This window comes from Monodon monoceros, unplaced genomic scaffold (assembly GCF_005190385.1).
Source record: "Monodon monoceros isolate NGI ecotype Baffin Bay Population unplaced genomic scaffold, NGI_Narwhal_1 Super_Scaffold_8, whole genome shotgun sequence".
Taxonomy (NCBI): domain Eukaryota; kingdom Metazoa; phylum Chordata; class Mammalia; order Artiodactyla; family Monodontidae; genus Monodon; species Monodon monoceros.
In genome coordinates this window covers 63817665-63832444 of record NW_021703785.1, presented here as the reverse complement: position 1 = coordinate 63832444, position 14780 = coordinate 63817665, and the positions used below count along the sequence as shown (strand labels likewise).

The 14780-nt window shown below is 43.2% G+C and overlaps 1 protein-coding gene across 6 annotated transcripts in view; it reads left to right on the top strand.

Annotated features, from left to right (window-relative positions):
* Window positions 1-6468, top strand: part of NBEA (neurobeachin) — a 618768-nt gene extending 612300 nt beyond the window's left edge. For all 6 annotated transcript variants that reach the window (XM_029209906.1, XM_029209902.1, XM_029209901.1 and 3 more), the window contains 4 exons: window positions 286-387; window positions 2950-3146; window positions 3935-4086; window positions 5942-6468. In XM_029209906.1, the coding sequence (XP_029065739.1) occupies window positions 286-387; window positions 2950-3146; window positions 3935-4086; window positions 5942-6032 (542 nt within the window). In that variant the 3' untranslated portion in view covers window positions 6033-6468. The remainder of the gene's footprint in view (window positions 1-285; window positions 388-2949; window positions 3147-3934; window positions 4087-5941) is intronic.
* Window positions 6469-14780: the final 8312 nt, after the last annotated feature.

Below are 14780 nucleotides of genomic sequence, written 5' to 3'. Positions count from 1 at the left end.
GCCAGCATGCAGGGTCTCAGGCACCATAAGGGAAAGATCACAGACTCAACAACCAGGTGAAGCAGAATGAACAGAAGAGAAAAACACGGAACTCTTTAAAAAGGCACAATATTCTCTAAGATATAAGAAAGGGGGTCAGAGAGGTTAAGTAACTGGCTCATGGTCACACAGCTAATAAATGCCCTTACTAAACAATGATTGCTATTTTTAACGTTCAATTTAATGGCATAGCTCTTCATTCCCGCCATTGGTCTGTAGTGACTCACCACTGCTGTTCCTTTACAGGTGACTATCCTGCACCAAGAGCTGTCCTCACGGGCCATGACCATGAAGTTGTCTGTGTTTCTGTCTGTGCCGAACTTGGACTTGTTATCAGTGGTGCTAAAGGTCAGAAGACATTTCTTTCATTTTCGGTCTTTAAACACTATACGATTTTCACAAGTTAACCATGATTTATGATTTATTTCCTTTAGGAGGCTCTCCATAGACAAATGTAATCCCTAGGTTTTTTGTAGCCGTTTAGTTTTATTATTAATACTTGCTAGTACTAATATAAAATAGATATAAAATATTATGTAGTACTTTGTGTTCACCAGCATTCGAGCCAGCACACTAATAAATTAAACTGCAGCACACCCCTATGATGCAGTCATTACAGATAACATTTAGAAGACAAGGGGAGGGGACTTCCCTGGTGGCGCCGTGGTTAAGAATCCACCTGCCGAAGCAGGGGACACGGGTTCATGACCCAGTCCGGGAAGATCCCACATGCCGCGGAGCGGCTGGTCCCGTGAGCCATGGCCGCTGAGCCTGTGCGTCCGGAGCCTGTGCTCCTCAGCGGGAGAGGCCGCAACAGTGAGAGGCCCACGTACCGCAAAAAAAAAAAAAAAAAAGACAAGGGGAGGAGACTTCCCTGGTGGTGCCGTGGTTAAGAATCCACCTGCCAATGCAGGGGACACAGGTTCGATCCCTAGTCCAGGAAGATCCCACATGCCACGGAGCAACTAAGCCCGTGTGTCACAACTACTGAGCCTGCACTCTAGAGCCCACAAACCTCAACTACTGAGCCCATGTGCGACAACTACTGAAGCACGCACGCCTAGAGCCCATGCTCCACGACAAGAGAAGCCACCGCAATGAGAAGCCCGCACACGGCAACAAAGAGTAGCCCCTGCTTGCCGCAACTAGAGAAAGCCCGCGTGCAGCAACGAAGACCCAATGCAGCCAAAAATAAAAATATAGTAAAAAAATAAGAAATAAAAAAAATGAAAGACAAGGGGAAGATATCCGTGATGGTGGGGTCCATGGGGGGCTCAGGCTGCTCATCAGACACAGCCTTGGATCCAACCCCCTCCACAAGTCATTTTCTTCTCAAGGCTGGGGACTGTGTAGTGGTAGATGGGAAAGGAAATACGATGACTTAATTCTTTTGACTTTTTGTGGAAAAAGTACTGTTTCGGGAAAGGTCAGGAAACTTTGATTCTAATTCTGGCTGAGATACCAATTCTCCATGGGAGGCTCCGGGGCAGTAAGGAGCCTAATGCTTTGGAGAAACTGAAAGAAAACCAAAGGGGCCGAGTGTGGTGAGGACACCGCGGACGTAAGGAGACAAAGGCTGAAGAGGTGAGGGGCCCCCGCGGCACAAGTATTTGCCATTTGTATTTTGTTTTGAGTGTAGTGGGAAGCCATTGGCGTCAGCAAGGCGATGAGGTGATCGCCATTGGAGTCAGCAAGGCGATGAGGTGATCGCCATTGGCGTCAGCAAGGCGATGAGGTGATCAGGTTTGGTTTATAGGAGCTTAGTCTGGCCGCTTTAGAGATAATGGGTATAATGTCTGAAGGCAGGGACACTGCGTTTTTGTATTTAAGAATAAATAACCCCGGGAGGGACACATAGGATATTTTCACTAAATGTCTTTTAATGTCTGTCTTAGAAATAACATGTAATATCATTCTGTTCTGTAAAGCAAAAAAAAAGAAAAAAAGGAAAGGGAAGGAAAGCAAGAGACACAATATGCATAGGGAGAAACATTAATTTTCTGTATATGATGGTTGATACTAGAAGTGATTGCTATTTTTTTTCTCTAACTCTTTGTATTTTCTGGAATGCACATCTATTACTTTAGTAATCAGGAAAACATTTAGGTATAGCCTTATAATGTCACTTGTTTTGTAAAATATGTATCTACTGAAATCAATTGTTTGAAACATAAGAATGTAATTCATGCATGGTTTTATGCAGTTTTTCTGGGGGTTTTGGGGGACAGGTAATACCAAACTACATTAATCAATTACTTGTCTGAACTTGACTACTGAATGTTTTATCTTAAAATTTCTACCTGAGAAAAAATAAGTCACTCCCCATACTACTTTTACATTCTCGCCTCACTCTTCATTTATTTAAAAAAGAAAAAGTGTTCCTACAGTCTGAATTACTGGATTCCTTTTCTTAATTTTGCCTTTTACATTTTATGTATAGACTATAGAATGGTAAAACTTATTATTTGATAGTATTGTATTTATGTGGTACAATTAAAATTTTGATGATACTAAAGAAAATTAGTGATTGTTTTGATAATTCTCCTGAACTTTCTAAAGAAAAAGTTCTAAACACATATTAAGAGAAAACTTTGACATACAGTCTTTTTTTCTCATGTAATGTATGAACTGTATCCTTTTTTAATGAATATTATCTCATGAAGGAAAAGAGCAACTACTGACCTAGATAAAAAGTTTGGAAGACACGTGTGTGTTATGTAACAGTTTTCTGTACTTGTTCTGTTGAAATCTAACATCAGTGCTTTGCTCTTGCCACCATAGTTCTTTTCTTTTCTACCTTCTTTCAACAAATCTGAGTGTATTATTCAGGTACGGTTTGCAGGTATATGGGAGCTAATACGTGACTGGTCGTCACCAATGACTCTGGCCTTTCTGTTCCCCGCTCTGCAGAGGGCCCTTGCCTCGTCCACACAATCACTGGAGATTTGCTAAGAGCCCTCGAAGGACCAGAAAACTGCTTGTTCCCACGCTTGATCTCTGTCTCCAGTGAAGGCCACTGTATCATCTACTATGAACGAGGACGATTCAGCAATTTCAGCATCAATGGGAAACTTTTGGCTCAAATGGAGATCAACGATTCAACACGGGTAAATCTGCATGTTCCATGCTAACTGGGGACCTAGCCAAGAGGTTATAGATTGACTATTTTACATTAAATGACTCATAATAGAATTTCTCTGGTATCCAGGTAAATGTGTGTTGGTTTGTAAAAGCATATAAATTCATGTTGATTGATGCTTTGAACAAACCCAAAGTTCATTTAATCCCAAGTAACTAAGTCAGTGAATTAGACTTCGGAGGTGATGGCTGTAGTTTGATTAGAGGTTAGACCCTTAAGGAGATTTTTTCCTAATCTCCTCTTACAAACAATTGTTCCTGCGTTGCACTCCCCTGACATTAAAACTGAGTTTATTGTCAAAGAATCTTATCTTCTGAACCCTAGACCAAAATTACATACCAAATTGCCCATCACTCACAAATGAATTATAATTGCTGGTTTATCATTATTAAAAACAGCTTTTAAATAATGCTTCTGCCATTTGTTCTAAAAATCTTGACATAGCTAGTATTCAGAACTTAACAAAACATCATGTTACTTAATTCTCAAGTTCTTTCTGGATTAGACTGATAATATTCTCTTTGGGACTTCTGTTATTTTGTAACCTAAATTGGTTTTAATAAGATGCTTTGTTTATGTAAGAACTTTGATGAATTCCACATTGGAAAGTCTATGGATTGGACTTTAGAAAACTTGGACTAGTGGCTAAAAGTAGAAAATAATGACAAGGGACTTGTATTAAGTGCCTTCCAGTAGTGCCCACTGATCTTCTGGGAAACACTGAGAGAAATGGTTGCTTTTCTGCCTTGTCCAAAGGCCATTCTCCTGAGTAGCGATGGCCAGAACCTGGTGACCGGAGGGGACAATGGCGTGGTGGAGGTTTGGCAGGCCTGTGACTTCAAGCAGCTGTACATTTACCCTGGATGTGATGCTGGCATTAGAGCAATGGACTTATCCCATGACCAGAGGTGAGCCATGTTGGGGAGAAATGTAATCGCTCAAGAACTGTCATTGCAAGTTCTTAACATTTTACCAAGGGTGAAACGTGCTGTGAAGAAGATTCCAGCATGCAGATGGAAGAAAGACTAGTGCAGAGAAGGGTAAATTGAGGAGAGGAGTAAGTACTGTAAGAAAGGATTCTGGTAAGAAGGAAACAGAGGAAGAGAATAAGGGGGAAAAAAGAAAGAAATGGGTCTGAAGAAAAAGAGGCGCATCTAGACACTGCCCAAAATGTAGAATTATCCCCACCAGCTTCTCTGTTCTCACATCCTTACCTGGTCTCAGACAGGCCTGCCTGGCTTACATTATGTGAAAGAAACACATATTTTTTAGCAGAGTCTCGGCTTGAGGCATACATCTAGCTAAATGCAGCCAAATGCAACGTACAGACTACAGCTGGCCTCTGTTTTAAAAATACGAGGCACTCGTTACTTGAAATAATCTCCAGCACCACCCCCCCCATTTTCTTATTCACATACCTGCCATTTGTGTTATTTTGCGGTATTTTATGTATTTCCCTAAGACACTATAATCTTTTCTTGGAAAGAATTGACAGGAATGTTAACAAAGTAATATGATTTTCTCCTGTTCCTCAATTTGCAACAAGATTTTGTTATTTCCTAAAGTTTGCCTTTGGGTTTATTATAAAGTGAAAAGAATAATTGGAATATAAAGTCTAAATTTCTAAATTTAAAAAATAAAACAATAATCTTAATACGGTAATTTCTCATTTTTTGCTATATATTTAACAGAAATAAGAAAAGCTTATTAACCAACTTATTTCAACTATGTGTATATTCTTTATAAGAGTATTGGTTTTAAAACAGTATGAATGTTAAGGCTTGTATGGTAAATTTAACAAAGCATCTTCACACTATAGTAAAACGGTACTGAAGTCATCAAGAAAAGCAATGGAATTTAAGTTAGTTTGGGGAAGGGGTATTTGATCTGCAGCCCAACCTGTTTTAAAGAAAATTTAAGCAGATTATTATTAGAGTGTTCCAAAATGCTGTAGTCCGTATTCATAAATGGGAATGGTTTACCATGTAATTATTTTATATACATGGGTGTTTCTAAAGTATTTGAAGTGACTTGTGTTCTTAAGTAGTTTAAATATTCTCCCAGATATTCTTATTCATTCATGTATTCATGTTGCAAACATTTGTTGCCACCATCATAGATTAAACACTGTGCACAGTCCTGAGGATACAAAACAAGATCACTGACCCCAAAGAGCTCAAATAATCATAATAAATGTATATGAGGGAAGCAGGAGCAGAGGAGCAGAAGAAGGAAGTGATTAGCTCTTCTCAAGGGGTGCAGAGGGCAGGAAAGATTTTGTACGATCTTTATCCTTCACTCGGTATGGGGGAGAGAGTAGATGAGAGAGCATAGGCAAGGCTGTAGTCGTCTTAATGGTCTCCCAGGAGGAGCAAGGAAAGATACTGTTTCTGTTTCTTTTTCAATCTCATCCTTAATTTCAATTATTATTGTTGTTTTATGATGTCCTTGATACGTTGGAGCAGTAGCATATGCACATGAGTTACAAATTGACAGATAAACATACAGTGAGGATGCCTACTCAGAAAGTCTTTATCTGATGAGTTGTCTGATCAAAAGTTAATCAACACGTGGTCTGGCAGTCCACGTGTTTTCAGAATTGATTCAGCTTCTCCTAGGAGAACCAAGAATAAATTTTAATTCCATCTGAGGGCACACAAGAGTAAAACCTGGTGAACTTTGAGATCGTGCTATTGTTTAGTGTAAAGTAGCACCACATCAGTGATTTTGTGTCTCTCTTAACTACCGCCTCTGCTTTTCCAGGACTCTGATCACTGGCATGGCTTCTGGTAGCATTGTAGCTTTTAATATAGATTTTAATCGGTGGCATTATGAGCATCAGAACAGATACTGAAGACAAATGGAGAGCCAAAAGCCAAGTTAAAGCTGAGAGCACAAGTGCTGCATGGAAAGGCAATATCTCTGGTGGAAAAAAACTCGTCTACATCGACCTCCGTTTGTACATTCCATCACACCCAGCAATAGCTGTACATTGTAGTCAGCAGCCATTTTACTTTGTGTGTTTTTTCACTACTGAACACCAGCTGCTACCAAGCAAGCTTATATCATGTAAATTATATGAATTAGGAGATGTTTTGGTAATTATTTCATATCTTGTCGTTTATTGAGAAAAGGTAGTAGGACGTGTCACAAGAGACTTTTGACAATTCTGAGGAACCTTGTGTCCAGTTGTTACAAAGTTTAAGCTTTGAACCTAACCTGCATCCCATTTCCAGCCTCTTTTCAAGCTGAGAAAAAAAAAAAAAACACGTTTGATACTTTGTACATCAGATGCATCTTATTTAAAGGGATACTTTTGTAAAAGTAAAACCTTGTATAAAGAACAAAACATTTCTTAATTTTATTGTGGAGTTACAACTTGCATGTTCTTTAATCCTGAAGTCTTGATGGAACAGGTGCATTGACACTAGGAAATAGTAAGATCTGTGCAAGGACACAGCTTGTATGAAAGGATTGAATTTGGGCTCAATCAGTAATTTTTGACATTTTCACCAAAATACATAGTTTTGCACTTTTAAATCTAAATTCATCCCTTCTAAGTGAAATTTGCTCATAAAGCATTTGAATACTAAGCCATTATTTGCCATTTTGGTACTTGATACAAAGAAAATTCAGCCCTAACCTTCATAATTTGAAGACACAGCAGAAAGGGGGCTTAGGGATGAGGTCCTGGTTTTATTGTATAAATAGGAGTCCTGACCATTTAGTTCCATAGTAATGACTTCCCAACTCCTGGACAACTCTTCCAGAATCATCCTGCTGGCTTAGCGTGTGTACATTAGGGGAGGAGAATCTGATGCTAACTTTTTTGCTGTTTTTTTTTTTCCCCCCTCTCTCTCTCTCTCTCTCTTTGGTTCTTGAATAGCTTAGTTTCTTTAATAATAAGTCAGACTTTATTATAACAATAACTGGCGTTATTCTTTTAGGTTCTTGTGAAATTTTCACCTAAAGCCACATTCTTAGCCTAAGGCACTTCATCTTTTATGATATACAATGATGGCTATCAAATGATTTTCCATACATTGTACTGATCAAGTTATACACCCAGGGGTATATACACTTTATTCATGTTTCTTCTTTGTATATTTGGTGACTGTATCGTCATAGATATGTACATATTGTGTCGGTAGGGCTATGAGGCATGTTACAGGAATGTAATTTTCTCAGAATTTACACTCACTTGCAGTCATTTATTTAAAAAGATAAAAACAAGATAATGGGTTCTTTGTATTGGCACTTTGCACCAGAAACATATCATTATTTATTGATGTGATTACTTATTTGTTATCCACCTTGTACTAGTAAGTTTTAGCACTGAATTCCTTCTTCACTGTTGTTTGTATTTATGAGATTCTGAAGTTCTGGGGAATCGGCGTAATGATTAATTTATTCATCACCAGGCTGTAAGCAATATCTTGAGTTTGTAGCTTAGAATTGGGAGGATAATGAACATCTGGAAGACAAGTTCATTTCATCTTGAGATCATGGTGAAATATTTTGGATATATAAATTCCTTAAGCTATTGTAACCATGTTTTATTGCAAAGATGTAAAATATGCCAGATGTGTGTGAGTTGGAAATCAAAAAAAGACAAATAAAATATGCAAAGAATTCACCGATTTTTTCACATTTCATTGGACACTTCACTTATGTGCATTCATTATGTTGTCATACAAGTTTAAGAAATCAACGTCACCTCATATAAAGGCCTAGAGCATCTAAGAACATGAAATAGAGTCCTAATGAGGTTCTGTAATTTGCTGAAACATGAGCTTCTCTGCTTGACCATCTGGCAGGGATTTGGGGCACCGGTGACCAGAGGGAAACAGCTCTTGTTATTTCTTCTGCACAGTCCACTTTTGGGGTTATTTTTGTTTCATTTAAAAGAAACTAAATGCAGGTGAAGGGTGTAACAGTCCATTACATGAAAGTTAGCAAATCGTGCTATTTTCATTTGAACCACGCTTTCTAGAATTTATCGTTGACCAGGCACGACGCAGGCGGGAGTGGAGGAGCTGCTGACCAGAGCAGGCAGGTAACAGGAGCTGGGCTGAGGGGGCTCCAGACGGGCCCAGGGAGCAACAGAACCACAGGTAAGCTTCCATCTGCATTCTCGGGACAAAAAGGACACAACCATATAGTAGCCTGAGAAAGCCTTGCTACTGTCACTCTCCCTCCTGGCCCCAAACCAGACGTCTGTCAGTCATCCTCAGCCCGGCTGGCTCCCTCAACCCAGCCCTTCTCACAGCCCATCCATCACTCCGCAGGCTGGTCATTACCTCAAGGCCTCTTTAAACCGACTGCCCCACTTCCAGAACCATTGCCTGGACTGTCACCAAGACCTCTTGACCAGAATCTGGGCCTCACATCAGAACCCTCCCACCGTACTCCATGAGACTGCTGCCCGAGGGTCTGACTACACCACCAGCCCAGTCATCCCACTGCCCAGCACCCTGCCATGGCTTCCTTGTGTTCCTAAACTCTGGTGGGTGAAAAATCACCTGGGGAGCTTATTTCTATGAGCAGAATCTAGGGCCCCATCCACCCAGGTGATTCTAATGTGGGTCACCCCTGGGCACATTGTTGACAACATTAATGTAAGGGATGAAGCCCAGACTCAGGAGAGCACAGAAATCCTCCAGGAGGGAAACAGTCTCATCTACCCCGCCCTTTGACACCCTGCACCTCAGGCAAACCCACCTACTACCAGTGGCTGAGATCTACCCTGTGCCTTGGTTCTTAGTGTGTTCCCTGCCCAGAGAACTCCTCTTTATCTGCACCACCTGGTGGCACTCCTTGCTGCAAATTGACCTAAACCAATTTGCTCATTCACAGGCTTTTTGGCAGGTGAAGGTAGTCCCCAAACCCCACATCTTCACTATGTTATAATGAAAACAATTTTCAGGATCAATTTCTGCCACATCGTAGAAACACATCTTCAGCAAACACGTTTTAGCAAGCAAGCAAGCAAGCGTGAGACCATTCACAGAAGTCTTCTGTGAGCTTGGGAAGTCCAGCGCCTTTTTCGGTGATCTGACAATCATTGTACATGGAAGATACACTGGAAGCAGATGCACTGGTCATCTGGAAGCAGGATCCCATTAGTCTTGTAATGCCATTGGCAGCCAGACTCCTCCAACCCAATCATTTAGGAATCAAGCCTTGGGTACCACCCCAAGAGTACAGGCTAAAGACCTCGGTCGATTCTTATACCCTGGCTATGGAGCAGTAGGAAAAGTCTCCAAAATACTGTAGCCAGTGTAGATTGAATTCACATCTATGAAATACCATTAATTTCATCAGTGATGCTAATGAAGGAGTCAGTAATTTCCCCACTGAAAAGTCGGTCTTATCATTCACTATCCTAACTAATAAAGCTTCTGGTCTCCTTCGGGATAAGGAAGCTGTAGCTCTGGCCCTTGACTTTACGTTGAGACTCTACTATTTAAATGATCTGGAGTGTAAATTTCTGATCAGGGAAACTGGCCCCTAGCGTGCAGAGAACATTAATACATACTATCACATTGCCTATACTGGGTATTTTAAAGTAAATTACAACATCATCACACTTCTACTTATTGTCATAGTTGCAGCTCAAGTGTCCCCTCCTCTATGAGGCCTTCCCTGACCCCTGGGTTAGCTTCCTCATACCTGGCATGTCCCTGTCACTGCAGAGCAGTGTATTGTCATAGCTTACTAGCCTCTCCTGCCTTGTGACTGTGAACTTCTTGGCAATGGAACTCTTTTATCTTGGATCCTTAGGGCAGTGTTGGATTCAGAGTAGATTGTCAGTAAATGTAGCTTTAACAAATGTATAGATGAAGCCCAGACCCCTGGGCAAATTTGGCAGGAATATTCAGGGGTCCTCCCTCTTCCCACTGCCCTGACACCCAAAGCCGCAGGTTGCCTCTCCCGCCCTGCACTGTGGTCCTTCCAGAGAGCTCCATTCTCCAGTTACTGTCACAGCCAGTTCTAGGTATTTTTGCCATAAGTTTCTTTGCCGTAAGCATCTTTGCCCCAAACATTTTTGCCACATAACTAATTGGCCATAAGGCAATTTTGCTGTAAAAGATAAAATAACTAAAAATATAAGAGGGACATTAAAAAGGACATCGTGAAACATGAACAATGAGTAACAAAATTAAGAGGACTTTATTGCAAAATGCAAATAGTTGAATACATTTAAAATGTGCATAGATTCATGGCAGTACTGCTCAAATAACTGATTTTACTTAGGAGGTTTTACCTAAACACTTGTCTCCCAATTCTTACATTCATAGTATTTTACACTTTTTTTTTTTTTTTGCTTTTTGATATATCTCCTTCAGCATTGCACTTTTTCCATAAAGTGTCTTTTTTATATAAAAATTTATTTGATTTATTTATTTTTGGCTGTGTTGGGTCTTCATTGCTGCACGCGGGCCTTCTCTAGTTGCCACGAGTGGAGGCCACTCTTAGCCGCAGTGTGCAGGCATCTCACTGCAGTGGGCCCCCCTGCCGCTCCGCTGTGGAGCACGGACTCTAGGCGCACAGGCTTCAGTAGTTGTGGTGTGTGGGCTCAGCAGCTGTGGCTCGCGGGCTCTAGAGCTCAGGATCAGTAGATGTGGTGCACGGGCTTAGTTGCTCTGCGGCATGTGGGATCTTCCCGGACCAGGGCTCGAACCCGTGTCCCTGCATCGGCAGGCGGCTTCTCAACCACTGCGCCACCAGGGAAGTCCCCATAAAGTGTCTTCCTTCATTAAAAGATGTATCAGCCATCAGTTTCTAAATACTAGGATGCTATTTGTCACTGAGCTTTGTACTGGGTAGTGAAAGCCTTCTACATTGCTGTGTGCGCTGCCGTATTGTCACGTGTCGCACGTCCGCTGATGAGAAGTTCCAGAGTTCTATGGGAGATGTGGGTCCAACTCTGCACCTTCCAGGCCCTCGGCCTCTTTCTCCTCCAATGTAATGTGTTTCAAAATAAGAAATGCAACTCTTGGGGCCAATCATCATCATCTGTCATGATTTTTGTATTACACGTGTCAAACCAAAGGGTCAGTTAGTTTATCTTTTACGACAAAATTGCCTTACGGTCAATTAATTATGCAGCGAAAAATATTTGCGGCAAAGAGGTTTACGGCCAAACTACGGGACCCGGTCACAGCTGTGGGCCTTTCCCGTCAAGGTTCAGGGACTCACGGATGATAGCAACGCTCAAGGCTACAAAAGAAGGAGTATTTAAGTGTTTAAATTTCTGCTCCCTACCCCACCTTCATCCCGTCGGGAGAAGCGGAGCTGACAGATGATTTGAGGTAAGAGCTTCTCCTCATATTCTGGGCCTTTCAGGCCGCTGAAGGGCAGGGTCCCGTTACTGGGCTCCTCTGGAAGTGACTTTTTAGTTCTCTCGTCAGTTAAAATGGGGATAATGGTATCTGCATTGTGTTGTTTACAGCATAAGTCAAGCTTCAGTAGAGCTCGCTCGGCAGGTGGCTGTCACCTTCCACGGTCTAGGGCGTGTTTCGTTTCCGTCTGTTTGGCATCCCTTTCCCTGTTTATCTGCTGTGGATCTTCTGGGGGTAACTTTTCCTCCTCTACGTGTCATGTGACTTTTTTTTTTTTTACTGGGACTCGACCCCTGGCGACCTCCTGGACCCATCCCGGTCCCACCATGTCACCTCCTTTCTGATGACCCTAGTGATTGGGTCACCCTAGTGACCCAAGTTGATCAAAGCTGTATTTTTTGGTGCTTGAGATCAAATCAAAGCATCCTTAATTAATACAGTTCCCTGCCTCTAGCTCCCTATCTCTGCTTAGAAAAATGTGACAAATTCAAATTTGGTAGTAAAGCTAAGAATATTCCTTGCCTGTGTATGACCCCATGGTCTCTTGTTTAGATAAAGATCCAAGGGAAACCCCTGCTTCCATCCATCAGCAAGACATGGAAAAGAATGCTCTTGGCAGCTTTGTGCCCAGTAATCAAACATAGATGTTGATTTAAAAATACCAGCACAAGAGAGTACGTGTTCCATGTTATGTAAAGTACAAAGACTGGTGAAACTGATATGTGCTGTCAGAAATCAGAATTGTGGTCACTCGATGGGAGGTCATGACTGGTGAGGGCCACGCCAGGGCTCCTGAGCGCTGGAGGTCTGTTCTGCCATGTTGGGCTCCTTCTCAGGAGCTGCGTGTGTTATGCAGGTCCGTTCACCTTGTGAACATTCACTGAGCGGCCCAGTGAAGTTTTGTGTCCTTTTCTGTGTGTATGTTATACTTCAGTTAAAAAATGTTCTCTTAAAACTTAAAAATATGCCTGGCCTCACACTGGCTCCTGCAACCACTCTGAATTTGTCAGCCCTGAGCCAGTCCTGTGCTCAGAGCCGGTGACCGCCATCTCTGCTTGCCCCTTTCTCCTGTGGTTTTTAGGTCTTCCATCTTGGCTGCCCTGTCTTGATGAGCACTCTTTTTTTTTTTTTCTTGACTCCATATCACCTCCTCTGCGAAGCCCCCCTCCCTGTGTAGTTGGTGCCCATCTCTCAGTGCACGGGGTTGCTTGCACACACCCCTCCTTTTGCACCATCTCCCTGTATTCTCACGGCTCACTGACACACATCTCCCTTCCACTACATGACAACAAAACTGCCAGGGTTTTTCCTTTTGGCGTTGCAGGCATTTAGCACAAAACTGCATTGTCACTGTCATTTATGTGTCTGTCTTTTCCACTGGACTGTAAACCGACATGCTAAGCCCTTGAAACTGTTGATTGAATGAATGAATAAACCAATGAGTAAGTAAATGCGTGGGTCATGTGGGAAAAAAAACAGTAAGCTTGAGACTTGAAGACTTGGGTCGGAGCCCTAGCTCCCCTGCTCGGTGACCTTGGGCAGGTTATGGAAACTTTGTAAGGTTTGGCTCTTCAGGTGTACAATAGAGAAAGCCCTGTGCAGGCTGCATTTTTTCCAACTCACAAAGCGCTGCCTCTCTGTGAGGTATTCCCTCGAACAGAGAAGTCCTCAGGTGCCACGATGAGTGTTTTGATGACGTGGCCAAAACTCACAGGAACAGCTGTGCGTGTTTTTGAATGGAATCTATGCTCTCTGTGGGAGAGGCAGAGCCAGCAGCTTCCTGCCACCACCTGCAGACATAAATCTGGATTTCAGTTCTGGTTAGCACCTAGTAAGACAGAAAGATTTTGTTTGTTTGAGTTCTGTTCTTCTGGGGTGCCCCTTCCCGATCACACAGAAACAAAACGGGAAGCCACTCAACACGGCTGGGAGAGCCTGCTTCTCAGCAGGGCCTCCTCTGAGTGTTCATTCTTTTGGATGATGAGCTGTTTTCCCTGTTGGTGATTAGAGCCAAAACCCTGGTAGGAAAACCTGTGGTTAGAAGCTCGGAGGCCTCTGTACAGACTTTCCTCCCCTCTGTATGGCAAGAGGTTCCCACGGGGATTATTCTGAAGGGAGAATAGCCCTGGGCTTCACGGTCTGAGCCAGCGCCCCTCAGGCTGGTGACCTCAGGAAGAGTCAAGCTCTCCATGCCCAGAGCAGGGGGCAGGGCTGGGGGTGCCAGGCCACGGGCCCAAGGGGAGGATCCCTTAAGGGTGTTGTTGAGGGGCTGCAGAGGTCATCTGGTCCTCTCAACTCCTCTGTCCTACTAGGTTGTTGATGGCCAGATAGGTCATGACCTCTGCCTCAGTTGGCCACACAGGCAGTAAGTAAGGAAGTGAGAACAGGACTTGCCGATGGGGCCGGGGTTTGGGGCACTTGTACCCCCTCTGCCCAGGCTCAGCAAGCCCTTTCCCTGACTCTCAGGACTGGATGGAGGGAATGTGAGCAGGGGACCCTCCCAGGAGCAGCAGGGGGTTTTGAGGGAACCTGTGTTCTCTGTGGGCGGGGCTGAGCCCGTGGCTTCCCCTGCCTCCAGTAGAGACATATGTTTGGATCTAGTGCTGTTTAACCACCGGGTCCTCCTCCCCTGCCCTCCACCCAGCACCCAGGGGTGGAGAGTCTGGGATGAGGGAGGCCCTGGGCACGTACTGCCAGTATCATCAACTGCAGGCAACCAGGGTCTGTCCCCGCCATAGGGCAGGGGAGGGGTGGGCCCTGTGCCCTCCCACGGAACGAGGCCGGCACTTCGAAAGCCGATCTGAAGGCCCAGGATGAAGATGTCATTGGTCTAAAGTGAAATCAAAGGCCAGAGATCGAGCTTGTCCTAAAGCTAACATTGCTCAATTATTCTTATTCTGAGATGATGTCTTTTATATGGGCTAAACATTTCCTTTCAAATGAAATTATGGAAACTGTAGATAATCGTTTTTCACGTCTTCCTTGATCAAGTAAAGTTACCGCCTGAAATGTTTTTGAAATATTGTTTTCTGAAATCCTAGCAGAGGCTGGGTAGAGGGGGTATAAGTACCCCAAATCCTGGCCCCATGGGCAAATCCTGCCCTCACCTCCTTCCCAGGGTCACCAGAAGGAGAGGGAAGCCCCAAGGGTCTTGGAGAAGGGCCTCCCCTCCATCAGTCAGGTTTCTTACTTACAAGCAGAGAAAACCAGTTCTGGGTAATTGAAACAGAAGAGTGATTTGTGGGAGAGGTACCGGA